At 54.1% G+C, this 27,781-nt stretch overlaps 2 protein-coding genes across 4 annotated transcripts; one reads left to right on the top strand and one right to left on the bottom strand.

Moving 5' to 3' along the window:
- Positions 1-1,805: 1,805 nt before the first annotated feature.
- On the bottom strand, positions 1,806-16,821 carry MATN4 (matrilin 4). Of its 3 annotated transcripts, none has more exons than XM_043602278.1 (11): positions 15,605-16,821; positions 13,165-13,278; positions 11,908-12,477; positions 11,083-11,205; positions 8,971-9,093; positions 8,758-8,880; positions 8,542-8,664; positions 6,398-6,811; positions 6,146-6,298; positions 2,950-3,094; positions 1,806-2,867 (listed from the first exon to the last, which is right to left on the bottom strand). In XM_043602278.1, the coding sequence occupies exons 2-11, from the start codon at positions 13,241-13,243 to the stop codon at positions 2,522-2,524; spliced, it is 2,199 nt and encodes a 732-aa protein (XP_043458213.1). In that variant the 5' UTR covers positions 13,244-13,278; positions 15,605-16,821; the 3' UTR covers positions 1,806-2,521. The 3 variants fall into 3 exon arrangements, with proteins under 3 accessions (XP_043458213.1, XP_043458214.1, XP_043458215.1); XM_043602279.1 differs by having other exon boundaries at positions 2,692-2,867; positions 2,950-3,057; positions 15,605-15,967; XM_043602280.1 differs by lacking the exons at positions 1,806-2,867; positions 2,950-3,094 and adding an exon at positions 3,101-3,245 and having other exon boundaries at positions 15,605-16,818.
- Positions 13,810-27,233, top strand: RBPJL (recombination signal binding protein for immunoglobulin kappa J region like). The gene is made up of 12 exons (XM_043602281.1): positions 13,810-14,354; positions 15,573-15,681; positions 16,869-17,018; positions 18,938-19,008; positions 19,178-19,293; positions 19,565-19,739; positions 21,762-21,899; positions 22,299-22,408; positions 22,690-22,842; positions 23,744-23,899; positions 24,047-24,150; positions 24,240-27,233. The coding sequence occupies exons 1-12, from the start codon at positions 14,333-14,335 to the stop codon at positions 24,511-24,513; spliced, it is 1,578 nt and encodes a 525-aa protein (XP_043458216.1). The 5' UTR covers positions 13,810-14,332; the 3' UTR covers positions 24,514-27,233.
- The last annotated feature ends 548 nt before the right edge of the window (positions 27,234-27,781 follow it).

Below are 27,781 nucleotides of genomic sequence, written 5' to 3'. Positions count from 1 at the left end.
GTATGGCCAATGCCTAAGGAATAGAAGCGGCTTCTAGGCTAGGGTGCCGGGTCTTCCAGAGTGTGGTAGGGGCATGATAGGAAAGAAGGATCTTATGGAGAAGGGCAGGCCTGGCTCATCAGTCCAAATGCAGGGTGCCTAGTGCCTGTTAGGGCTCTGGAACCCAACTCCAAATCAGGGCTCCAGGCGCCATCCAGTGGCAGCTGGGGAGACTGCGGGAGGAAAGAGCTGGTGAGAAAAAAAGGCCAGCGCTGTCAGTACCTGCCATGCTGGGGAGGAGGGAAGGAGGAAGGCGCCCTTTGCCTTCAGAGCTCCCCCCATCAGTAGAGGACCCGGTCCTAATCAGATCCCCCCACCCAGGCTGCTGCCTGATCCAACTGGGGTTCTCTCACTGTGGGATCTTGGGCGGGCAAATCTGTCCTCCAGGCCTGGCGGGCCGATGAGGTAGCATGCCAGGCACTGTGCTTGGCACTTGGGCTCATGTGTGGGTAGGGGCTCAATCATCCTGATCCCCGATACTCCAGTCACTCCTGGCCACACACACTCACGCCACACAGAAACTCCAGCCACGCTTTAAGTCTAGGCTCAAAGGTCTCCTCCTCCAGGATTTCTCCCTGCTTACCTGCCCTTTACCCACTACTCCTTTTTCACCTGAAGGTCCCTCTTCCTGCGGCGGTTGTAGCCAGGTGCACCTCACCCTCTCAGCCCTGAGCTCCCCCACCTCAGAGGCGATAAAAACCTCAGGGGTTTTTCTCAATTACGTTTCTCCTTCTTCAAGCCTAGCAAGGTGTCAGGCACAGAAGTGCTTCGGAGCTCTGCTCTGAGGCCAATCTGTGGGGCTTCAGACCTGTGTGTAGGCAATAATGGACCCCCAAAGATGTCCACATTCCAGTCTCTGGAACATGTGAATCTGTCACCTGATGTGGCAAGGGATTTTGCAGATGTGATGAAGTTTGAGCTGGAGATGGGGAGGCTGGTGTGGATTATCTGAGGCAGCCCAATATAATCACAAGGGTCCTTGTAAAATGGAGACAGGAGGGTCAGAGTCAGAGGAGATGTGACGCCAGAAGGAGAGGTGGAGGTGACACGAAGCCACAAGCCAAGGAAATCATGCAGCCTCTAGAAGCTGCACGAAAACAGAAGCCTTCAGAAGAAATGCAGCCCTGCCAGCCAATTTTAGACTTGTGACCTCCCGAACCATAAGGTAATAAATTTGGGGGTGTCGGTGACTCAGTCAAACACCGGACTCTTGATTTTGGCTCAGGTCATGATCTCACAGTTTGTGGGATCCTAACAGCTTGGAGTCTGCTTGGGATTCTCTCCCTCTCTCTCTGCCCCTCTCCCACTCATGCGCATGCAAGTGCTCTCTCAAAATAAACTAAAAAATATATAAGGTAATAAATGTGTTGTTGTGTAAAGCCACTGAATTTGGTAATTGTTACAGCAGCCGCAGGAAACTAATACACCCTGATTCTGCTTCTTACTCGTTTTGTGACTTTGGGAAACTTACTTAACTTCTCTATGCCCCAGTTTCCTTATCTATAAAATGGGGATGATAAAGGCAATAATTCCTACCTCATAAGGTTGTTTGAGGGTAAAATGAAAACACCTGCAAATCACTTAGAATAATGCCCAAGACTAAATACAATATTAACATAAGATTAATAGCTACCATTAATTGAGGGCCTAACATGTACCAGGCACAATGTCAGATGCTTTAGAATAATTTCCTCCATTCTCACCCCCACCCTTGGGGGTAACAATTTCAGGACCCACTTTACAGGTAAGGAAACAAACCCAGAGTTATGGCCACAAGCACCCAGGACTGCAGTATTTTAATCAGTTTCTCACATGCACTTGGGAAACGGCATGCTTTGTGTTCTTTCCTGATTGAGGGTTGGCTTTTGTTTTGTTTTGTTTGTTTGGTTGGTTGGTTTTGTTTGTTTGTTTTATTTTTGGAAGTGGTGGGCAGAGGAAGCCCTGAACAGGCAGCTCTTGGCCAGGGGTCCTGGCTGACACCTCCTCTTCTCCCCAAGTAGTGCAGGAGGGAGAGAAAATCCAGGTGAAACTCACCTATACGCCCCCTCCCCGTCCATTTAGGGGGTTCAATGACTGCCTCTCGCTTCCTCGCCAACCGCCTGGCCCAATTCTAGCAGCTTTTCAGCCCGATCTGGGGGCACCATGAGCTACGCAAGACCAGAGAGCGAAGCGCTGGACCCTCGGGGCGGGGGGGGGGGGGGGGGATGGAGGGGCGCAGTCTCGTTCAGACCCCGAGGGTTCGCGCCGAGCCCCCTCCCTTCCCGCAGCGCGCATAAGGAGCCGCCTGTTCGCGGCTGAATAAACAAGGAGGGGGAAGCAGCGCCCGGCCCCCTGCCCCCCAGGTCGACCCCCCGCACAAAGCGCCTTTCTCCGAGGAGACGCCGCCCGGGCGCCTCCGGAGCGCGCTCCGTCTGTCCTCCCCTCCCTCTGGCGGCAGAGCAAGACCCACAAACCGACCCCGTGGAAAAAAAAAATTTTTTTTTTAATTTTTTTTAAGAAAAAGAAAACAAAAAGGAAACCCAACAAAGAACTGAGCACAGCACAAAGCGACGGCGTGCGGAGCTAGCTCGCGCCTCCGTCCGCCGCAGTCCGGCTTCTGGTCCAGGCGAGGCCAGCTCGAGCGCAGCGCTGGGAGCCCGCCAGCGCCCCCTCCCCGCCAGCCCAAGCCCCCGGGGCCCCGGTGCTGCCCGGCCCCGGCGCCCCGACGGCACACGGGGGACCCAGTCCGCAGGGCCGCGTCCCTGCCCGGCTCCGAGCCACCGGCGGCCCTCACTTCTGGCTGGCCAACTGGTTCTCCAGATCCTCCAGGCGCGCCGCCAGCTGGGCCAGTGAGCAGTTAAGGAAGCCGATGGGGGTTTCGGGGGTCCCATCCCCTCCCCTCCAGCCCGGGCTCTCGGCCCCAAAGGATATGGTTCTGCGTTAGCTTCTCGAGCGCCCCCAGCGTGCGACCCTGGAACTCCACGAGGCTTTCGCATTCGCACGGGCTCCGAAGCTCTGTACCCGCGCCGATGCCCTCCTCTGCCAGCCGGGCACAGAGAGTCAGGGGAATGAGAATCTGCAGGAAGACGAGCCGGCCCTGGCGGCTCCGCTCGCCTGTGGCTGAGTATGTGGGCTTTGGATTCAAACAGGCCTGGGATGAATACCAGCTAGGTAGCTGTGAGATACTGGAAAACTCACCCAACCTTTCTAAGCCTGAGTTTCCTTGTCTGTAAAAAACGGATACAAGGAGAAAATCTATTCATTGGGTGGTGCTGAGGATTCTACGGTGTGTGTGCGCGTGTGTGCGTACATCTTGGAACAGTGCTTTTCAAGCTTTAATGCTCAATGGAATCACCAGATCTTGTTAAAATACAGATTCTGATTTGGAATGGCAAAGGAGAGAGGAGACTCCACGCTTCTAAGACCGAGCGATGCCTATGCTGCTGGTCCACGGACCACACTTTGAGTAGCAAGAGTCCACACGGCAGCACTCTCCGAATGAAACTTGATGCAGCGATGGAAGTGTTCTGTTTGCACTCCGTCCAGTGCTGTAGCCACGAGCCACGTGCAGCTATTTAACATTGGAAATGTGGCTAGTGTGATTGAAGAACTAAAAATTCTAACTTTTTAAAGTAATGTAAATTAAGTGGGCTCATGTAGCTAGTGACTATTTCATTAGAGAGGGAATATCTAGAACACTGCCCAGCTTAAGTATACACTTTGTGTGTTTCAATGAGACTAGTAGTTCTTAAAGTGTGGTCCTTGGACCACCACCATCAGTTAGCACCTAGGAAGTTATTAGAAATGCAAATTATCAGGAGTCCCTGGGTGGCCAGTATGCGTCCAACTCTTGATTTCGACTCAGGTCATGGTATCAGGGTTCATGTGTTCGAGCTCCACTTCAGGCTCCATACTGAGGAGCTTGCTTGGGATTCTCTCTCTGCCTCTCTCTCTCTGCCCCTCTCCTGCTTGCTCTCTAAGTAAATAAATAAACGTTAAAAAAAAAAAAGAAATGCAAACTATCAGACTCCACCTCAGACCTACTAAATCAGAAACTCTGGGGTTCGAGCCCAACAATTTGTGTTTTAACAAACCCTCAAAGTGAATCTGTCACACACTGATGTTTAAAAACCACTGATCAAAAAATAAACAAACAAAACAAACAACCAAACAAAAACACTGATCCATGGGGCACCTGACTCAGTCGGTTAAGCATCTGACTTCGGCTCAGGTCATGATCTCACAGTCTGTGAGTTTGAGCCCCGCGTCCGGTTCTGTGCTGACAGCTCAGAACCTGGAGCCTGCTTTGGATTCTGTCTCCCTCTCTTGTTGCCCCTCCCCCCCTTTCTCTCCCTCTCTCTCTCTCTCTCAAAAATAAAATAAACATTAAAAAAAATTTTAAAACCCACTGACCCAAGCCTATCTCCACGCACATTTCAACATTTCTGAAATCAAAATACATGTCTTATGATTAAATTTGGCACCTGTTTTTTCTCAGAAGTATATAAAATGGGGAATCTTACAATGGATGGTCTTAGATTCACTGAAATTTTGTAAACATGTGCCCTTTTTAATATTACAGCATGGTGCCTGGTGCGTGGCCTTCACAAAAGAATTGCTTTTATGACTGAAGAGTGATTTCTTAGTCTTGTTGGACCCTTAGTGAATTGCTGTATGTCATGTCATCAATGGGACTGATAACAGTCCTGCAAAGACTCCTAACTTCACAGCTGGGGAAACCAAGGGCCAGAGAGGGAGAAAGATCTGCTCAAAGTTGTACAGCCAATTGGTGAAGAGCTTCAACCACAGAGCCCAGATTTCTCTTAGAATTTTAGAGCTGGAGGGGCACCTGGGTGGCTCAGTCAGTTAAGCGGCTGACTTTGGCTCAGGTCATGATCTCGCAGTCCATAGGTTTGAGCCCGGCATCGGGCTCTGTGCTCACAACTCAGAGCCTGGAGCCTGCCTCGGATTCTGTGTCTCCCTCTCTCTGTGCTCCTCCTCCGCTTGCTCTCTCTCTCTCTCTCTCTCAAAAATAAATAAACATTAAAAAAAAGAATTTTAGAGCTGGAAGCAAGCTTGGGCAGCCAGCACCTTCCCCTTTACAGAAGAGAGAAGTTAAGGTAGGGGTGGAGGTTAAGTGACTTGCTCAAAGACACACTGCGGGGGACATACGAGTCAGGACAGGAGGGCCATGAAAGAGCATCTATTCCGGTGCCTCCACAATACCCTAGCTAATTGTTAGATTAGCGTGGAGAGAGGGAGAGGGACAGGGAGAGAGGTAGGGGTGTGTGTGTACATAGATACACACGCGTGTATACATATTCATGTATGTACATGTATGTATGCACACACCTATGTTTATGTACATATATTTTTAAACTCTTTCTCAAAACTGCAGACTCCACAGACCAGACCAGCTCTACCAAACCTAGCTGTGGAGGGGCCCGGTAACGGGAAAGAAAAGCCACATCTCCGGGTTGGAATGCAAAGACTCCATGGTAAAAATTCCCCCCGAGAAGTTCCCTACACGACCTACAAAGTACAGGACACAAGGGTCAACAGCCCTCTTCTCCTCCACAGATAGAGTGGGTCCCTTATCCCTCACCTGCACACCAGATGAAGTAGATGAACTGAACTGGGAGGCTATAGTGTCCAAAAAGCACACGTTTTTGTGTCCTTGGAACACTCTCAGTCCTGCCACTTTGCCAGGTCTGTATAGTTGAATTCCAACAAGTTAAAGGGATTTATGATGTGACTCCGCGAACAAGGAGTTTGGCATGCCTTTGGGAAAGAAATTACTCTGAGCACCCGCTAATCTGAGGGGCAGGAGCCAGCCTAGTCTAGTGCTCTTTAACTTCCACGTCCTTGGGAATCACCAGAGGGTCTTGTTAAAGGACAAAATCGGATTCATTAGGCCTGGGCAGCTGTGGAAATGCTGCGGCTCTAACAAGCCACCAGGCAACAGCCCGGCCACTGGTCCGCGGACCACACTTTGAGTAACAAGGCTCTGTCTAGTGGGTCCGTCGCCGGATTATAACTCTATCCAGGACGGTGTTGCATAGGAAGGGGCAAGATCCGAGGCGGGGCACTGGCTGGAGGGGACGGGTCCCGGGTCAGATGTGCTCACCAGGGCAGATGCTGCCTCTGAGGTTCTCCAGCAAGTGCGTCATGGAGCCGAAGTCGGGGGAGTAGGACACGTGCAGCTCGGCAGGCTCGGAGGCGATCTGGCGCAGCTCCTCCTCCACAGCCTTGCCCACGCCCACGGCGTACATGACGATGCCTGTAGGGCAGGAGGACGCAGCGGGTGCCCCAGGCCTCAGGAAGGACCCCTTCCGCGTCCCACCCAACCCCAGCCCAGTGCGTCCCGCGCCAAGCCCACCTTCCTCCTTGGCACGCGCCGCCCACAACGAGATGTCATCCTGGGAGCGGCCGTCTGTGAACACCAGGCCCACGCGAGGCACGTTGAGGGCGCGGGGCCGCGCGCCCTGCGCCTCGGAGAAGCTGTGCTCCACCATGTGGCGCAGCGCCAGCCCTGTCATGGTACCGCGCTCCATGTACTCCACGGCCAGGACCGCCTGCTTGACCTCGGCCGCGGTGCCGTAGCGGCCCAGCGGGAACTCGGTGCGCACGCGGCTGGAGAACTGCACCAGCCCCACGCGCGTGCCCTCGGGGGACACGTCCAGGAAGTCCACGATCTGGTTCACAAAGCGCTTCACCAGCTCGAAGTTCTGCGGGCGCACGCTCTTGGAGCCATCAACGAGCAGAACCAGGTCCACGTGGCCTTCCCGGCACCCTAGGTAGTGAGAAGAACTTGGATTGGGGGCCAGACCCTTGGCTGGTGGCAGCCTTCTACCCCCCTGCCCCCCCCCCCCCCCCCCCCCCGGTCATTCATTCGCAAACAGTTATTATATAACAGGTACCACGTGTGAAGTCCTTCCTGTGCCAGGCACTGTACTAGGTGATAATAGCAATAATAATAAAAGAATATAATTTTATAATAATAAATTTATCAATAATAATATATCGAAAGAATATATATTGTTAATATATAAGCTGTAAAAATAACAAATAAGAACAAAAACGTTATTATTTGACAGCTTACCTTGTGCCAAGTCCTGGGCTAAGTGCTTTATGTATTTTTTCTCAATCCTTCCAATAATCTTGATTATTATCCCCATTGATATAGCCTGAGGTTCTGAAGGGTAGTGATTTGCCCCAGACTCCATAGCTGGTAGTGGCTGAGCCAGATTTGAAGCCAGGTCTGTCTGACCCCAACAACCCTGCTCCTAAATCACTCTACAGCGTTGCCTCCCCTGTTCTGAATCAGGGACTTTGCGAGGCCCTGAAGGGGGTTCAATAATAAAGGAACATAATCCTGATCCTAACGAAATCAGGATAGAACAGAGCGGTCAGACATGCTATCTGCTGCAGCCGAGGGAAGAGGGGCAGATAGGGAGCCCAAGGTAGGAATAATTCATTCTTCCCAGCGTTGGTGAGGAAGGCTGCATGGAGGTGGTGACATCTGACTTGTTCTTCAGGGATGGGCAGGAGTTCTTCAAGGTGAGAAGGGACATGCTGGATGGTGGGAGCAGCACGTGCAGAGGCACAGAAGCTGGCAGCTCTCGACACCTTCCGGAATGGGCCGGCCAGCCTGGATGCAGTGTGCAGGCATGGTGGGAAACGCGCGTGGTGGGAAACCTTGTCTGTGATGAGCTAAGCTGGTGGTTTCAAAATGTTGACCACACCCCACAGTAAAAAATAACAGTAACAAATGACACACTTGGTATGCTTGTATGTAATTAAGTTTCGTGAAACCTCACTTACTCTTTCTATAGGCAGTAACTCTATTTTCTCTTTTTTAAAAAACAAACAAGGGGCGCCTGGGTGGCGCAGTCGGTTAAGCGTCCGACTTCAGCCAGGTCACGATCTCGCGGTCCGTGAGTTCGAGCCCCGCGTCAGGCTCTGGGCTGATGGCTCAGAGCCTGGAGCCTGTTTCCGATTCTGTGTCTCCCTCTCTCTCTGCCCCTCCCCCGTTCATGCTCTGTCTCTCTCTGTCCCAAAAATAAATAAAAACGTTAAAAAAAAATTAAAATAAATAAATAAATAAATAAAAAACAAACAAAAAAAAAAACCAAAAGGCTAGTCGTAATCCACTAATTTGATTTCACTACCCACTAATGTGGCTGTGCCCACCATGCGAAAAACTCAGGGTAAGGCATCTGAACCCAGGGGTAGGCACTAGTAAGCTCAGAAGACTCTCGAAAAGGGAGAAATGTGATCAAATGTGTACTTTTGATATGAACCTTGGCAGCAGGGTAGAGGAAGACGGGGAAAGACATGGAGGCAGGACACGGCACGCCCTCTGCACGCCCCCACCCCACTGTCACGGACACACACACACACACACACACACACACACACTCACAGCACACCCTTGGGCCACAGCGAGGGCAGAGCCAAGCACGCTCAGAACGAAGGCAGTGGGGCGGAGGCCGATGGAACACCCTCCCGCCCGGCACTCACGGTTGCAGCTTTTGCCATCTGCCTGCAGTTGCTGGCCCTCAGGGCACAGGCAGCGGTAAGAGAGGCCCTCACTCACACACTGGAACTCACATCCATGGTCTACACCATTGCAAAGGTCCCGGGCTTAAAGGAGAGACAGATCAGGATGAGTCAGGGTGGACTCCACCAGCCAAGATTCCTTGCCCCTCGACACAAACCCAAGAGAGCCCTCCTCACCCTGACAGCTCCTCCCGTCGGGCAGCAGGTCGTGGCCCTCTCTGCAGTGGCACCGGGGCCCACGAAAGGTGCTAACACACTCGTGCTGGCAGCTGTGGTTCCCAAAGCTGCAGTGGTCAATGGCTGGTGGGAGGGAAGAGAGAGCAAGGTGTCACCTCTGATCGGAGCCATCAGGGACCTCAGTCTAGGAGGCGGGTGGTGGGGCTCACTCACCCCTGCAGCTTCTCTGGTCCTGCTGGAGTACAAAGCCAGCTCGGCAGCGGCAGGAATAGGAGCCTGGGGAGCTGATGCAGTGGTGCTCACAGCCGTGGGTCCCTTCAGCGCACAGGTCAATGGCTGAGGAAGAGGTGAGCTCAGCATCTGCCCTGGGCCTGCACTTCTCGCCCTGACAGAACAATCATCTGAGGAGCTTTTTAAAAAAGACCTACGCCTGGGCCGCAACCCCCAAAGATCCTGACCTAATTAGCCCGGGGTGGTCCGCAGGCATCTGTGATTTCTATAAGCACAGGTCACCTTCCTAGTGGGCCAAGTGGCTCCCCCAACTCAAGGCCCAGCTGCAGCCCAGCGTGCCCACTACTAAGCCAGGCATAAGAACAAGAATCCACAAGTGTAGAAGGGCCCCTGCTCTCAAGATGGTCACTGACTCACAGAGGAGGACCAGGTTCTGCCACTTTACCTATCTGAGCCTCCATTTCCCCATCCACAAAATGGGAATATAATGGAAGAATGCAACTGCTATTTCTAAGTTCCTTCTAAAGAGGGTGAACTATTGCCTGCTGAGTAGCTTGATGGTTTCGATGTACAAAGACAGCCAGAGCTGAGCTGGGAAGTAGGGACTGGAGAGGTGTAGACTGCCCTGTACAAAAGAGTGAGAACTTGGGGTTCCTAGAAAGGAGATGGGAGTGAAGAACAAGAGAGATGATGTGAGCACGAGTACCTGTGTGGGCTGAAGTTGCCCATGAAATATCACCTGTAATGGGCTGACAGAGGACTTTGGGGATCAATGGTGTCTAATATTCAATTATAATCAATAGGTGTTTCAATTATAATCAATAGGTCAAACATAAAATATGTTTGACTTTACTTAAATGTGATGCACACTCGGGGCGCCTGAGTGGCTCAGTCGGTTAAGCGTCCGACTTCAGCTCAGGTCATGATCTCACAGTTCGTGAGTTCGAGCCCCACATCGGGCTCTGTGCTGACAGCTTAGAGACTGGAGTCTGCTTCGAATTCTGTGTCTCTGTCTCTCTCTGTTCCTCCCCCACTCATGCTCTGTCTCTCTCTCTCCTTCAAAAACAAATAAAAACATTAAAAAAGAATTTTAAATGTGATGCACACTCTGTTCACCCCCATCTTTAGTAAAACAGATATATGCACCACTTACATATACACACACATGGCCTTGTGCACACAAGCGTGTAAACCAAGGAAGAGGCTGATTTACATACACGGAGGAACAGCATGTGCAAGTTGAGAAATTGAGCGAGGACCCATAAGTTGAATGAATTCAGCAGAAGCTCAGAGCAAGAGGTGACCGCAGAAGGTAAGCACTTGGGGAATCCCCAGAGGTCTTGGGGAAAGATTCAAATGGCTTCAAGCCAGCCTCTTCTAAGTTCTAGAAACAAGAAGACCCCAGCTGACATCTGCATTGTTGGAAACACATGACTTCTTTTCCCCAGTCGTTATGAGGTTGAGAGATAATGTATGTGAACGTTGAAGTGCACCGTCTAATCCTAAATCGGCACTCGGTGAGTGGTAGCTGCCATCATGTTCAAAGGAGTGGACACATACACGCGAAAAAGCAAACCCCAATTGTATAAGGAAGGCATAGTGTGGCATACCTTTTCAGAAGACAAAAATGAAGAACCAGGCCTTGAAGGATTTGCAGGTGCAGAGAGAAGCAGCAAGGGCAGCCCAGAAAGAGCTGAGATGCAGAAGCAGGAATGCCCCCCACCATATATTGGGGGGCAGGGGTATGGAGACCCTAACTGAAAACCCCAAAAGTGAGTGTCTGCATAACAGAAACAGTAAGAAGATGTGCATGGGAGCATTCACAAACAAGTCTGGGAGGCGTATTGGAGCCAGGGAGGAGGCAAGCCTGAAATAAGGGAGAGAATGATGTAGAAAGCACACTTAACTGTGGGGTCAAGATTTCACCAAGGAATTGTGTGACCGCAGGCAATAGCTTCCCTTTTTTAGACCCATAAAGGTGCTGAACCTTTACTTCCAAAGGCCTTTCCAGACTCACTGGTCTGATGCTGGGGCAATAGGGAGCCACAGAAGATTCAGAAGCAGTGAGACTGCAAAGGCAGAGGCAGCTCTCACCCAGACAGCTCTTGTTATCTGCAGCTAGCTGGTAGCCAGGGTTGCAGGCACAGTGGAACGTGCCCGGGGCGCTGACACATTGGTGCTGGCAGCCGTGTCCCCCCTCAACACACAGGTCCTTTCCTGAGGACACACAAGTATAGAATCAGCGAGGGACAGATGGGAAGAACCCTCCAACAAGAAAAAAACTAGGTGGGGTCAGAGGCAGGCACCAAGTTCAAGTACGGCTTTAGGATGGGACCAGCCTCAGGTGAGAGGGAGGATCTAGATGGGAGGGAGGGCTTGGGGAAAGAAAGCTCCTGAGTAGTCACTATGAATAATCTCAGAACAGGAGGTCACCACCGGGCTACATATGTCAATGGGATGGGGCACGACTGCAGAGGGGTAAGGTAGAGGAGGTGGAGAGGTATTAAATCAAGGTGGGTGGAATAATTCAAGGTGCAGAATAGATGGGCAGCATTGTGGGAGGAACTAAACAGGGTAGGCGGAGCCATGCCCATGTGGGCGGGGCATGACAGTTAACGGGTGGGCGATTGCTCTCAGCTGTGACAGGCGGTGCTTCTTGTGTCGAGAGGGGATTTGGGAGTTTGACCTCAGACCAGTGGTAAACCACAACAGCTCATCGGGTGAGCAGGCATGCTAAATGTTGCTCCTTGTGGGCTAAGCCTAAGCAAAAGTGGGCAGATCTGGAATGTGAGAGCCTGCGGTAGCCCAGACGCCACTTAGCTATCTGGTGGGCGGGGCTGAAGCTAGAGTGGGCGGTGCCTCCCGGGACCAGCTGGTATTTACTCGATGAGAAATCGCTCCAGCGCTCCCCTAACTCACCACACAGCCGACCCTGGAACTGTAGGCCAAACTCCTGGATAAGATCGAAGGACTCAACGAGGAAGACGTGCTCGTCCAGCGGGGGAGACGCCATGGCGCGCAGGGAGCCCACGTCGGCGCGCTGCACCCCCACGGCGTAGATCTCGATGCCGCGGGCGCGCGCCTGCGCCGCCACCTCAGCCACGCGATCCTGGGGTCGCCCGTCGGTCACAATGACAGCGATGCGCGGCACGCGCGCCTCCGGCGGGCGCGCGCCCTCGGCCACGCTGAAAGCCACGTTCATGGCGTACTGGATCGCCAGCCCGGTCATGGTGCCCTGAGCTAGCGGTACCAGCGCGCGAATGGCGCGCTCCATATCCTCGCGGCGCGAGAAGGCGCCGAGCCGGAAGACGCTCTGCACTTGACTCGAGTACTGGATCACTCCGACGCGCGTAGCGTTGGGACCCACGTCCAGGCCGCGGAGGAGGCCCACCAGGAACTGCCGCATGGTTTCGAACTCAAAGGGGCGCACGCTGCGCGAGCTGTCAATCACGAACACCAAATCCAGGGGCCCCGTTCGACACCTGGGACCTTCGAGGAGATCGGGAAGGACTTTCCTAGGTCTGCAAAAACCTCATCTCGGAGGAGATCCCCAGGGAAACCCAAGACGAAATGGTGCTTTTCCGGCGTAACAGCGCATAGCGCAGATTTAACCTAGCAAATGCGAGCTAGATATCTCCACTCATCCAGCATTTGCTAAGGCCAGATTTCACCAATTCTCTATCCTACGGCTCTTAGAGCTATTCTGAGGAGGCATTCCCCATTCGGGAGTGGGCGAAGGGATGGCGCAAACTCAAATGACTACAGAGACCGGGCAGGCAACATGAATGAGTGAACTTGGGTTACGCTGACCGACACCCATATCCCTCCCCCAGCCAAATGTTGCCACGCGGACGCCATGTTAACAGATCCTTGGATTTTTCAAGGGAGGTCCCAAACCACAATTGTCACGTGAAGTCTCCTGATTTTTCAGTTCACTTTTAAAAATTAAACGCCAAATGGGCACTTTTGTATGTTACCGCCAACTTTGTTACCTCTAAGCCACATCCTACAGATAAGGAAACTGAGTCCCAGAGAGGCGAAGCTGTGAACTAGATAGAACCTAGCCCTTTATGATTTCAGAGCCTTTGTTTTTTCTCTCCCCAGCAGACCTAGCTGGCTGCAGACGGACAACCAGCTTTTGCTCACCCCTGCTGGTGAGGGCTGAGCCTTGCTCACCTGCGAACTGGAGCTGGCTTTCCCAGGGCTGGAGAAGCAGCAGCAACATAAGCAGTGGCGAGCATAGAAGGCCCCTCATGGTGCTTGGCGGACAGAGAAGGGAAGTGCCAGAGCCTGGAGGGTGCAAGGAAAATACAACGCGGTAATATTTACAGAGCTCCTACTCTGGGTGATGGGCGCTTGGAGCGGGGGGGGGGGGGGGGGGGAGGATCATGGATTTACTTTACTAACGTCTCTACCTTTGTGTATGTTTGAAAATTTTCGTAATAAAAAAAATTGCAGTACAGTGCTGGGAAACACAGGGAATCCTACTTTGCAGAATTGCAGAGTAGTATTTAGATAAACAGAAAGCAGATTTAAAACCATATCATTTAAAAATAAAATGCCCCTCGAAAAGAAAACATCCACAAAAATAAATGAAAAAGAAAAAGGCCTTTCTAAACGCCAAGCACAGCGTTAAATGTTCTTCATGCATTGGGACATTTAATCTCGGCAATTCTATGAGACTAAAACTGTTACTCTTCCCATCGTACGGATGAGGAAACCGTCTCAGAAAAGAGAAGCGCTGGTGCCCAAAGTCACTCGGCAAGAAAGTGGCTCGCCAGGATACAGTCCTACGCCTAAGTGGTTCCAAAGACCAGCGACGCGTTCCGCGGCCTCTCCTGCCGGGAGAACCTCTGCAAGAACAAAGCCGTCATTCCCCACCCTGGCCCCCTCCCTCCCCACACAAGGCGCTTCTGTGTGGCTGTCCTTCCAACACACACGTACGCACGCGCGCACACACCCAGACATGCAGGGCCCAGCCTCTGGCCCCTGGGGAGAGCCGCACCCTTTCACCCGGTGGGGGGTAGGGACCCGCAGCGCGACCGCCAAAACGCGCTCGCTACGCAGGCTTGGAGCCTCCACTTCCCGCCTGCTCTCAGGAGACACCGCCAGGGGGCGTCTTCCCGAATCTGGCTGCATTGGTTAGGTGGCCGTGGGAAGACCACAGCTGCCTCGCAGGTGCCCCTGCCCAGAGCAAACAGTGGCCGAGAGCCCCGAGGCCTTGGAGATAAGCCCGGGTCAGGATATATCCGACACCAGGGCCAAGAAGCAGGGGAGCACAGGGTTCCTGGGACAGCGGCATTGGATGCGCCCGGAAGGCGGTGAGTGAGGCCCCAGCGCGCCCATGGACCCTGTACCGGCAGCAGGTGAGCGCTCACTCTTCCACCGCCCTTGACGACGCCCCTTGATAATCCCGAAGGGTTCCCGTTGTACAGATGGGGAAATTGAGGCCCAGGAAGGCTGCCCGCTGAGCTGCAAAGGAACCTGGGACTCCTGGTTCCCGTTCTCCTTTCTGGGCTGCCTGGCTGCCTAGCAACCTGGCGCCGAGGAGTCACTAAACCTCTTTTCCTTCCATTCACTCCCCCTACTCTATACCCTGCCCCCGACGCCCCATGCTGAAGCTGCGTTAGCCATTTTTCTGTTGCTTGTTTCCTGGCAGAGGGGGCCAGCTGCCCTAACCCAACCGCAGCCCCTCTGGCCCCCTCCCCCAATTCCGTGAATGGGCCTATTCTGAGCAAGGTCGGGTGCGTGCAGCTCACTCCAGGCGGCCTTCCCGGCCCGGATCCTCTCTGCCTTCGCTTTCCAGGCCTGCTAGAGGAACAAAATCCTTCTGGCAGGGCCCGTCGTGGGAGGTTGACTAAGCCAGATGTGCCAGTTGCCGCTGCAAACGGGAGGGTGCAGAATGCCTTCTCTAGCTTGGGCCATAGCCAGGGCCACCTCTGCGGAGCATGGGGGGAGGGAGGGAAGAGACAAGGGGCCCTTGCCACCTCCCATTCTTTCCCACCTGCAGAAGCCTCTGGGCCCCCTAAGGTCCCCCTTATCCTGCTCTTGGCCTGAGCCAACATCTCCCCTGGCACCCCCTTCCCCCTGCCCAGTAATCCTAGAAAGTCAAAACATCGACTGCCTGGAAGTGCATCACCTTCCCAGCCCTCTTATTCTACAGAGGGAGAAACCAGGTCCAGAGACTAGTGTCTTGCCCTAAGTCACACAGCAACGTGGTGACAGGTCTGATACTAGAACCCCGAGCTCCTCTGAGAGGTTAATCCTCCCGTTAAAAGATTCGGAAATGCCTTAGGGTGGGGAGACTGGGCTCAAAAGGAAGGAGAGGTCTGCAAATAACTCCTCAAGAATTGGCTGATGAATAAATACCTGGGGACATTCCTGGCGGTTCCTCGAGGGAGGAGATTAGGAGGCAAGCAACCCCCCCACTCCCCGCTTTGGTGGCCTTGTTGGTGGAGGCTCAACTTGGAAAGGACCCCACAAAAGTGGAGAAGGGCACTGCAGGTCAGATGGGGGCACCGTAAGCGGTGCGGCGGCGGTTAGACGCGGTCGTCTGGCCTGACTTGACGCCTGCTCCCCTGCAGACCCCTCCGCGCCCCCAGGCCCTTTGACTCACCTGAGCCCGCCGGACAGCTCGGAGGCGCGGCCGCGGAGCGGAGCCGACGGGCGGAGCCTCCCGGGCAGCTGGACCAGGTAACGGCGCAGGCAGCGCGCCCGAGGTGGGGACTGCCAGGCGGCTGGAGCGAGCGGCGGGGGCGGCCGCATTTAACCCGGGGCAGGCGGTGGGGAGGGGGAGCGCGGGCTGCGACCCCTCCCACCGGCCGGGAGCGATCCCCTTTCCTCGCAGGGCTGGGGCGGGGCCAGCGCGGCGCCCCTGCTCCTGCCGCCCCGGGAGCCGCCGGCGCGAGCTGCGGGGCCGGAATTCGGCTCCCCGCGGGAGGCTGGGCGGCCCCGCTCTCCGCCGCCGGAATGCGTCGGATGCCTCCGAGGCCCTTCCCCGAGGAGAGCCCCAAGGGGCGGAGCGGGCCCTGGCTCGGCCGGGCTCCTGCCCTCCGCTGCCCCCTCCAGGAGTGAGAGGCCCGGACTCTGGTCCTGCGCGACGGGCAAAAGGGTTCAGAAGGGTAGCCGCAGGGCTCCCGACTCTCCCCCAGGCCCCACCTGGAGGCCCCTCAAATCTCTGCCGTCTCGGACTCCTTCGCCTCGTCTCTGCAATTCCTTAAGTCTTGGGCCCACCCACCACCCTCCCTCGTCAAAACTCGGAGGCCGACAAGCCACCAGGCCCCTAGGCTCTGACTGGCCCACTCCCTTGATTCTGGAGGCCCTGAAATCAAGGGAAGGAAAGCTAGGACAGTTAACAGGCCCCTTCTCTTGGGAGAAAGGGGGTGAGGAGGGTTGCTTTGACCCTGGAAGACCGCAAATGTTCCTTTAGGATCCCGGGGACACCGTTTTGGGTGTTTACAGGCTTCTGGGGGCAGGCAAGAGAGCGCTCTGGTCCAGGGGTCCAGCAAAGCTCTTCGCCCCGGCATCCAGATTTCGCCGGGGTGGGTCCCCTCAAAGTGTAAGGAAATCATGCACCCTCACATACTCTGTCTCCGTCCCAAGACCGGCACAAGTGTGGCTTTTGTGCCGCTGGGGCCTCTCCCCAGTGCTTCAGGCTGTGATGGGCATGGAGCCAGACCTGCAGAGTGGCGCCTGGGTGGTCCCGGTGGGCTCCCTTCAGGCCTCATTGAGTATGGGAAGCCTAAATATTTAACCCACAACTTAAACCCGGAATCCCCTCTCTTACCCAATGCTTTCCGTCCCTGACCCCCCATGAATTTCATTCAACCTCCTTGCTGGGCTCCAGGCCACCTCTCCCCTTAACGCTCATTCCTGCCCAGCTGCCAGCCTGCACCCACCCCCGGGTCACCCCCAGAGCATGTCACGGTCCTGAGGGAAGGCGTGCGCCAGTGCCTACAGCAACAGTGTGAGCAGACGGTGTGGATCCTGCATGCCAAGGTGGCTCAAAAATCATATGGAAATGAGAAGCGGTAGGTGCCTCGCTGGCCCCTTGGAGGTCCCTGCAGCCACCTTCTGCTCTGTGCTTGCCTTGTCTTTTATTTATTGTATTTTTTATTTTTGTTTTATTTAAGGCAATCTTTTTTTTTTTTTTAAAGTTTATTTTGAGAGAGAGAGACAGAGAGAGCACGCACAAGCAAGTGGGGACAGGGCAGAGAGAAAGAGGGAGAAAGAATCTCAAGCAGGTTCTGTGCTGACAGCCAGGGGGCTCCATCTCAGGAACCGTGAGATCATGACCTGAGCTGAGATCAAGAGTTGGACACTTAACCAACTGAGCCACCCAGGCGCCCCCAGTTCAGTGTCTTTTAAATTTTTTTTTTTTTTTAATGTTTGTTTATGAGACAGACACAGAGCACTAGTGGGGGAGGGGCAAAGAGAGAGGGAGACACAGAATCTGAAACAGGCTCCAGGATCTGAGCTGTCAGAACAAAACCCGATGCAGGGCTCGAACCCACGAACCGCGAGATCATGACCTGAGCCGAAGCCAGACGCCAAAGTCAGACGCTCAACTGACTGAGCCACCCAGGCACCCCACCAGTTCAGTGTCTTTTAGAACCTGGGGAGGACACAGAGCTCGACTATTGGCCCATCAGGAGCCTTTTCCCTCTGCCCCCACTGGCCTCCACTTTGGTGTATAACAGAACTTCCTTGTGAATCTACAGTATCCCCATTCACTCATCATCCACCCATTCATTCCTTCTTTCATTCAACAACTACTTACTGGGTGCTTATCAGGTGTCAGGCTCTCTGGATAGTGCCGGGCCCTGGACATACGACTCCAGAAGACCGATCCAGCCCCTGCTTTCATGGCATCTTCACTGTGGTGTGGAAGAGACAGACAACAAACTCCGCACAAATCAGTGAACAAGAAATTCCAGACTGTGATGACAGCTGTTAGAGCAGAATTATAGGACAGCATGATGTAGTAGAAACAGAGGTGGGGGCACTTTAGCTAGAAAGGTCAAGATGGCGGACAGGCCTTTTAAGGAGGTGACATCTGAATTGAGATTTGAATGTTAAAAGGGAGCCAGACAGGAGAAAATCTGGGGGAAGTGTGTTCCAATTAGAAAGAAAAGAAAATGCAGACACCTTGAGGTTGTACAGACTTGGCCTTTTCTGGTACAAAAGAAGTCAGAAGGGCTGGAATTAGAAAAGGAGGGGGGACTTTGAAGGAAATAAAGTCGGAGAGGTAAGCAGGGACCACATCAACCGCTGGAGGGTTTTAGGAAGACAAATAACATGATTGACCCCTGCTTTTAAAGAAACGAAAAGGCAGTGTGCCCACTTTGCTCTAAGCAGGTCGTAGAGGGGAGGCGTGGAGGCAGAGAGAGCAGGGGAGAAGGCTGATGCACAAGTGATGGCAGTTGGGACTGAGGTGGAGGTGATAGGAAACCCATGGATTCTGGATGTGTTTTGAATGCGGAGGGGACAGGACTTTCTAATGGGTTGAGTGAAAGGAGTGATAAAAGCAAGTTCAGATGTATTAACCTCTGGGGTCCACGGTCACGGAGAAGCCTGGGGAGGGCACTAGGAAAGGAGGAGGAGCAATCAAAGATTCTGCCCGATTTGTGCTGCCTTTGAGACGTCTAGAGGGGCGCCTGGGTGGCGCAGTCGGTTAAGCGTCCGGCTTCAGCCAGGTCACGATCTCGCGGTCCGTGAGTTCGAGCCCCGCGTCGGGCTCTGGGCTGATGGCTTGGAGCCTGGAGCCTGTTTCCGATTCTGTGTCTCCCTCTCTCTCTGACCCTCCCCCGTTCGTGCTCTGTCTCTCTGTCCCCAAAATAAATAAACGTTGAAAAAAAAAATTTAAAAAAAAAAAAAAAAAAAAAGAGACGTCTAGAGACAGTCGAGTGGAGAATGGATGTGCGAGTCCAGCGTTTGTATGTCTCCGCAGGTTCTTCTGCCCCCCGCCCTGTGTCTACCTCGCAGGTCCCGGCTGGAGGGTGAAGCCAGTGCAAGGCCAAGGTGAGGGTGGACTCCTGGACTGCCGGGCGCCTCCCTGCGGGGGGACAGCACAGTGCGGCCTGGGAGCCTGGCGGGGTCGCATGCGCTGTCTCGCCGCGCCCTCTGGCGGCGAGAACTCCGCTTGCCTGGCACCCGAGTCCTTCCCGAGCCGCCTCGCGTCCCTTTCCAGCCCACCAGCCAGGGGAAACCGGACCCACGGTCTGCGGTTACATGGGACTGGATGGCGCGTCCGGCAGCGCCGCCGAGACGCAGAAGTTGAATTTCGAAGAGCAGCCAGACTCCAGGGTGAGAGAGCGAGGGACGGGCTCTGATTCCTGTTTCCATCCTTGCCCCTTCCTTGGCGAGGAGGGCTCATCTACCCCCTGCCCACAACCCCCCCTCGCCCCCCGCAGAAGTCAAAAGATAGGTGAAGAGGCGAGGGGACCGGGGTTCTGCCTCGAGGGTGAGCCTGAGAGCTGGGATCGTGCTGCTTCCTGTCACGTCCGATGGGGCAGACGTCAGAAAACTGGTGGCGGAGGGCTGGGATGAGACGGCCCGGTGCCCGCGCACCTCGTAGGAATTCGGTTGCGCCAAGACCCTGTACATCTCGGACGCAGACAAGAGGAAGCACTTCCGGCTGGTGCTGCGGCTGGTGCACCGGGGGGGCCGGGAGCTAGGCACCTTCCACAGCCGCCTCATCAAGGTCATCTCGAAGCCCTCGCAGAAGAAGCAGTCGCTGAAGAACACTGACCGTGAGCCGGGCGGGGCGCGAGGGCTGGGCGGGGCGGTCAGGTGCCACCGGGTCCAGAGCTGCCGAACTGGGGAGGGAGGAGACCTAGATTGGAAGGGTCGGGCCAGAGTGGGAGAGGTGGAGTCTGAGCCGGGAGAGGGGCGGGGTCTGGCTCAGGTCTGAGAATGAGAAACTAGAGCAGAGGAAAGGGGACAGACGCCAGACACTGGGGAAAGGGACCGGGGGTGGGGTGGGGGGTGGGGAGTCCAGCGCAGACAAAAATGGCCAGCAGGTGCTGAACTAGAGACAAAAGTGACAATGAAAGGGCAGTCAAAAATATCTATTCAGTGCTTGATGTATGCCTGGCTCTGTGCTAGACGCCGGATCCCTGTAACATAAAGACAAGTGCCTGTTCTGGAGGAACCCACAGCCTAGCACGGGAGATAGACACACATCGCTCATCAGAGAGACAGTTTGAAATAAGGACTGTCCTGGGTGCCAAGTGACAAATCCCAAGGGGGACGGGGCCTGAAGCACAGTGACAACACTGTTGTCACTACCCACGAAGTGAGGTGGGGGAAGGCATAGGAGAAGGTGGACTTCCCTTGCTAACATTAACAAGAATCATCCTATTTGATGTTCACTGCATCCCTCTGAAGCAGGTACTATCATTGTTCGAGTGATAGGAGGGCATGAGGGAGACGAGGTCTGGAACATTCATCCATTCATTTAATGAAATAGTTGGGCCTATCACAATCCAGGTGACTTGCCTAAGAGTGCCGGGCTAGGAAGAGACCCAGCCAGGATTTGAACTTGAGTCAGTGTCACTCCAAAGCCCATACTTACTTTCTGTCTGTTAAAAACCCTGTAGAACGTCTCAGACCCAGGCAGTGCTCTGTCTGGCCCTTGGTATCAGGTAAGTAGTATAGTGTGGTGGTTAGGAGTGCAGATTCTGGAGCTAGGTGGCCTAGGTTTGAATCCTGGCTGCTACTGGCTAGCTATGCTATCTGGAGCAAGCTTCTCTCTCTCTCTCTCTCTCTCTCTCTCTCTTTTAATGTTTGTTTTGTTTTGTTTTGTTTTGTTTGAAAGGGAAAGAGCACGAGCAGGGGAGGGGAAGAGAGAGAGAGAGAGAGAGAGAGAGGAGGGCAGCCCTGATGCGGGGCTCAAACTCATGAACCACGAGATCATGACTTGAGCCGAAGTCAGATGCTCAACCAACTGAGCCACCCAGACATCCCAAGTTGCTCTCTTAAACAGAGATAGTATCTACCCCAGAGCAGGGTTGGGAGAATCAAATGAGCTAATGCATATAGAGCATTTAAAACAGTATCTGACATACAACAAACATTAGCTTTCATTATTATCCAATGGATGGGAACTTAGGCTACGTGTAAATTGAGCATTTACGATATGCCTTGCACTAGGAGGGGAGAGAAGATGACCTAGTGCTTTCTCCCCAAGTGGTCAAAGCTCCATCAGAAAACAAAACCATGGTTCCGAGTGTGATAAGCTGGAAGAGATCGGTGTCAAACCCTAGAAATATCACACTGCTGTTTCACACCACATGGTATTTGCTTATGCAGCCCCCTGAGCAACTCCTACCTACTTCCTGCTCCCCAGCTGAGAGTGTAACCTCCTCCAGGAAGCCTTCTTTCACCCAGCCCTTACCACCTCATTTTGAAACTTTATATGTATGTCCCACCTCTCTGAGACTGTGAACTCCTCCAGAGTAAAATTGGGTCTAAGTCACCCTTCGGTGCCCAGTACCCAGCACAGTGCCTGCCCCAAAGGAGGCACTTAGTGAATACTTGATAATATTGTTTATCGAACTGAAGGGCGTCCAGGCAGCAAAAAGGAACAGGCAAGGATACAAAAGCAGGACTCCAGCCAGTACTTGGTAAAGGGCCGTGAACTAGGAATGCCCAGTGTGTCTAGGCCAGTGAGCATACGAGGGGACTGACCCAAGGGACAGAGGACCAGAAACTGCCTGGCAAGTACAAGGAACCAAGGCAGGCTTGGGCGCTGATTTCACCTCCCCTCACAGTGTGCATATCCTCGGGCTCAAAGGTCTCCCTCTTCAACCGCCTGCGCTCCCAGACGGTCTCCACGCGCTACCTGTCCGTGGAGGACGGCGCCTTCGTGGCCAGCGCGCGCCAGTGGGCTGCCTTCACGCTCCACCTGGGTAACCACACCAGCCGGCCCGGGGCTGGGAGCTTCACATGCATCAGCTTATTTCATCTTCAGTACAACTCCTCGAGAAAAGTAAACTTTGCCCAAGGAACTGAGGCTTGCCAAAAGTCCCAGTGAGTCTGTGACTAGTCCAAGCCATTCTGACTCTAATGTCCAGCCCTCTCCGTTCCTCTCAAACCCCACCCTGGGAGCAGACACTTTCAAGGATGGCCACAGATGACCCCTCCAGAATGAGAACCTTCAGCCTTAGCTGTCTCCCTGCATGCCGACCCTCCCCGCAGGATCCAAGTGTGATGTGGGGTGGGGCCAGAGGCAGGGAAGGCAGGGTTCAGGGGAGAAACGTGGGACCCCTGAAAACCTTCCTTCCTTCCCTTCCCTCTTTTCACGCCAGCTGATGAACACTGTTCCCAGGGGGACTTCCCGCCTCGAGAGGGCTACGTCCGCTATGGCTCCCTAGTGCAACTCGTCTGCACTGTCACGGGCATCACACTACCTCCAATGGTATGAGAAGGGAAGGCATACCTGGGGGGTCCCCCCAGATCCATGCAGAAAGTCTGACCCACAAGGGCAGGGCTGGAAGGTGAGGGCCCAAGGCATAAAGACATGCATTCTCACTCTGGATACTCAGTGCTTTGTGGGGCCGGATGGAGGTAAAGGGTGGGGGGTGGGGGGACCTGCCAGGGCCCATATGGCTACAGGATAGCAGAAAGCTAGCTGGGAGGGCAGCCTCTGTGCACCCAGGCACCTTGCCGCCACACTTCCTACCACCCCTTCTGTTGTAGATCATCCGCAAAGTGGCCAAACAGTACGCACTCCTCGACGTGGACGAGCCCATCTCCCAGCTGCACAAGTGTGCGTTCCAGTTCCCCGGGGAGCCTGCCGGAGAGGGTGGCACTTACTTATGCCTCGCCGCAGACAAGGTGGTGCAGTTCCAGGTGAGAGAGGGAACGAGTACTGGCACCAAGCGTTCTAGAAGGTCAGGACATAGAGAACCGGAGAACGTAGGATGGTCATCATCATAATGACTGCTGCTTACTGAGCGACACTGCCTCCCATGGAATGTTAGAATCACAGACTATCAGGACAGAATCCAAGAATGTAGAAAACATAGTAACAATATTAATTGAGCAATACTCCTTCCCAAGGAATGTTAGAGTCATAGAATGGTAGGAGATAAGAGTTTAGAATGAAAATAAAAATAAGTAATAGAATTGAGTATTATTGTGCAAAGAGCATTAGAATCATAGAATGTTCAGGGGCACCTGGGGGGGCTCAGTTGGCTGAGCATCAGACTCTTGATTTCGGCTTGGGTCAAGATCTCAAGGGCTCATGAGATCGAGCCCTGTGTCAGGCTCTGTGCTAACAGCGTGGAGCCTACTTGGGATTCTCTCTCCCCCTCTCGCACTCTGTGCCCAACCCCCCCCCCAAATAAATAAACATTTTTTAAAAAAGAATCTTAAAATGTTAAGCCACAGAACTGTTGAATGTGGAAAATTATTATTAAGCAGTACAACTCCCAAAAGAATATGATCATGGAATGTTGAGATAAAATCATAATATATAGAAAATAACATTATTATTGAGCTATATTGCCTCCCCAAGCGTTTCAAACCTGTAGAATAGAATTGCACAATGTTAAAAAATAGAATTTCAGAGTCCTAAGAAAATAGACCTTTGGAAACCAGCTAGTTCAGGGAACTTAAGGGCCTTGTCCAAGCTCACAGGGCAGGTAAAGCTCAGAGCCTAGGACTGGACCCCAGGATGCAAGAGCCCAGGCATTATGCTGACCCATGCCACCCATGCTGGTGGCCACCATCCCCTTGGGTCTCCTCCCAGGCCTCCCCCTGCCCCAAAGAGGCGAACAGGGCGCTGCTCAATGACAGCTCTTGTTGGACCATCATCGGTACCGAGTCGGTGGAGTTCTCCTTCAGCACCAGCCTGGCGTGGACCCGGGAACCCGTCACCCCAGTGCCCCTCATCAGCACCCTGGAGGTGAATCCGGGGCGCTGGCGGGCGCAGAGGGCGCGGGCGAGTGGGGATCTGGCTCAGGGTGTGTGTGGGGGTGGGGGGGGGAATGGGGTGCTGGCGAGGGAGAGCAGCAGGCTCTCGGCCACCGCCCCCGCTCCCTCCCGCCCCCAGCTGAGTGGTGGGGGAGACGTGGCCACGCTCGAGCTCCACGGCGAGAACTTCCACGCGGGGCTCAAGGTGTGGTTCGGGGACGTGGAGGCCGAAACCATGTACAGGTATAGGGGGAGCCTCCCTTGGGCCGCGGGGAACGGGACGGGTGCGTGCCGTCGGCGGCACTGCAGCCCTAACCTCGGTGCCACCCCAGGAGCCCGCGGTCCCTGGTGTGCGTGGTGCCCGACATCGCCGCCTTCGGCAGCGACTGGCGCTGGCTGCGCACACCCATCACAGTGCCCGTGAGCCTGGTGCGCGCCGACGGCCTCTTCTACCCCAGCGCCTTCTCCTTCACCTACACCCCCGAGTACAGCGCCCGGCCCGGCCCCCCGGGCGCCCCCGAACCCGCCGCCGACGCCGACGCGCTGCTCGAGAGTATCCACCACGAGTTCACGCGCAGCAACTTCCACCTCTTCATCCAGACTTAGGTCCGCGCCCACGCCCGGCCCGGGCCTCCCTGGGGGCCGGGCTCCGCCCCCTGCCCCTTTGCTGGGAAGTCAAGGCCAGAGCCTGGGCGGCGGAGGGCCCTCGCCAGAGAAACTGCCACTCACTCGTCCACCTGAGTGATGCTGTCCAGTCACCAGCGTGGCTCTCCCCGTGTTTGTCTGTCTCACTCTCTAAATCAAGCAGTCTCTCTCTCTCTCTCTCTCCCCCACAGTACCTTTGCACATCTCCCCATTTGTGTGTCCCCATACCTCCAACTTTGTCTGTTTCTCTCTGTGTCTCAGTAGGATTTCACACACTCTTAAGAGCCAGGCCTGGGACATTTACCTTCTGTGCAGTTGTGTCTCCTCTTGAAGAGGACCCACACAGTTCCACACACCCAGGCCTGGAGCACCATGTCCTGCATGGACTGCTAGCCCTGACCCCGAATGCCAGCTCCCACCTAGATCTCCAGGTCGGGCCTAAAGTGCTGGCTCTCACCTGGAGCACCCGGCACTGCCCGGAGCACTGGGTTCCACTTGGAGCACCGGGTCACTCCTAGAGCTCTGGGTCTCACCTGGAGCACTAGACTCACCTAGGACGCCAGATCCCACCCATTGCAGGGGATTTTGCTGGAGCACCAGGTCCCATGTGAACACTGGGTTCCACTGGAAACACTGAGTCCCTCCTGGAGCATGAGAGGCCTGCCCTGGAGTACTGGGTTCCGCCCTGGAAGACAAGACCTGCCCCTCCTGGTGCTCCCAATGGCTGCGGCCAGGCATAGCACCCTTGCCTGTGCTTGCTTTGTGCCCAGGACGGTGGTCAGGTCTTGCCATCTTCACTGTCCACCCAGGCACTTCTCTTGCAGGCCCAACAGATCCTGCAGGTCAGGGATTCCTCTGCCATCCCAGGGCAGAGTCTGATCTGAATGACCCACCTCCCCAAGGAGGGAGGCGCTCAGTGTAGTTCCCCCCACTCGCACACACAAGAAGGGACCATGAGTCCAATGGAGCAGAGAGCCTGCCATTTTGACCCTTTCTGGAGAAGGAATGAGGTTCAGAAGCAGCTAGCATTCTTGAACTCCTGTGCCTGTCCTGGGGCCCACCTGTTGGCTCTGGGGTTGAGTTCCCTACTGGCTATCCCCCCAGTCTAAGCAAAGATGCACCCCAGGCTCAGGGGCAAATGTAAGATACAAAACACAGGACAGTTCCAGGCAGAACTCCTGGGATCAGCTGGACAGTAACGCAGCTGAGAGAGGAGCTTCTCAGCATGGGAACCAGGAACCAAATGACAGTCTGCCCTGATCAACCTGCCCACCCCCTGTCAAGTCTGTGCTTTACAGGGAAGTAGAGAAACCAGGCAGGGTCCTGGCTCAGGCCATTGGAGCCATGGATATAGATATATGTGGGTGCCAGCTACCTGGTCCAGTTCCTGTGGTGCCCCATGGGGACAACTGCTCTAAAATGTGGGTTCAAGACTCTCACTCCTCTGGGCCCTTCCTGGAATTCTGAGAAGGGCTCATTCCCCAGGAAGTTTCTCTCCCAGAGGGAGGGGGGGTGGGAAGCCCGTGAGGAAGAAGCTGACATTTCCCAAGGGGAGGAAGTGACCTTTGCTCTTTAAACTTCCCCCAAATTATAGTGAAGATCTGTCATCTGCCATCAGCAGGCTGCAACTCACTATGATCAGGAAAGAGAAGCTTGTTTAAGGGCCCTTCATGGCCCCTGAGAGTGAATCCTGGCTGAGGAATGCAGGGGACAAGTTGAATGGGAAATGTCCCCTACGTGAGTGCCTGCTTCAGAAGAGTTTGCTCTCACTGCCCCGTGATACTGTTGAAGCACGAAGCCACTCAGAATGAGTTTCACAGCAGGGTGTTGGGGCACAAGGGCCCATTCAGCCCTGTGCTCGAGGACTTCCTCTGCCACTTCACAAGGCAGGAGTCCTGGAAGCCAAGATCCTAGGTTGGCCTGAAAGCCCAGGCCCCTCCATGCAGCCCTGTCTTCTTTTGCACACCCCTCGGGGCACCATAGGACCCTCGGTCCCATGTATGCACCCACGTGGAAGTCTGTGACCTCAAAGCCTTGGCCTGTCTTCTAAGTTCCAGCTGCAGTACTGTGCTCAGAGGTCCTCCCAGCCCTGAACCTGAATCTGACATCCAGTCCCTTCCCACTCCACCCCCTTGCAGCAGCCCACTGTCTGTGTCCTTTCCTCACGCCATCCAGCCACAGAGGCCTTCACCTTGCCTTCCGCACTAGAATAAACTTCCTTCTTTCCTCTCCCTCCACCTACTGCCCTGATCTCCAAATCCAGCTCAAATGTCACCTCTTTCAAGATTTCCCTAAGGCAGGACCAGCTACATACTTTAGGGGACCCAGTGCAAAACTAAAATGTATGGGAAAAAAAAGAAGAAAATGAAAATGTATGGCCCCCTTGTGCAAAAACTATTTAGAATTTCAAGACCGTGACAACAGAGCATAAAATCAAGAAAGGCCCTTCTAAGCCTTGAGTGCACAATTCACATGCCCTGGACCCACCCCCGTATTCCCCTAGAACTTCCCTGGGACCATGTCACCACCCACCCTGGATGAAAGGGCTTTATGTATATGTCAATTGTCCCCTCTAGACTGTGAGCTCATGGGGAAAGAGGCTCATGGGTGTGTGTCCTAGAGGGTGCATTACCAGACCTTGAACTTTGAGCGGGGCTCAATAAATACCAAATGGCCAAGCATTCATTGCCTTGGCAGTTTGTATATTTGCGAGTGTAAAGTGAGACCAGCAGGTGGCACTGTTTCCCTCCCAAGAATTAAGTTTTCAAGTATCCTTAGAGAACTGTGAGGGTATTAAAAGATAATCTTCACATTTTCACGCTGTCAGAATGGGAACCCTAGGGTTGAGAATCATTGCTCTAGTCCATATTCCCCACTTGTTTTACAGACGGGGAAACTCAGGCTCGGAGAGAAGGCCCATGGAGCTCCAAGAGCACGTTGATAGCAGAGCCTAATTTAAGTCCTATACTCCTAATGCTAAATCTGGGACTCTGAGGCTCTCACAGAGTGAGAATAAAGTCAAAATCTCTGTTCTAAAATCTCCTAGCTTACCAGCTCTCATGTGGCCTGAGTTTCCACCATGAACTACTAGTCTACAGGCTTAAGCATTGACTTTTCGGTTTCTCTCTCTCATTTGTTTCTTTTAAGTGGGGCTTCCCCGAAGAGTCTCACATTAACCACAGTGTGGGTAAAATTCTCAGACACCTTCCTCCCTGGGTTAGGATGTAGA

Source organism: Prionailurus bengalensis, chromosome A3, assembly GCF_016509475.1.
Source record: "Prionailurus bengalensis isolate Pbe53 chromosome A3, Fcat_Pben_1.1_paternal_pri, whole genome shotgun sequence".
Taxonomy (NCBI): domain Eukaryota; kingdom Metazoa; phylum Chordata; class Mammalia; order Carnivora; family Felidae; genus Prionailurus; species Prionailurus bengalensis.
The sequence above is the reverse complement of the archived record's forward strand: the minus strand, read 5'-3'. Positions and strand labels throughout refer to the sequence as shown.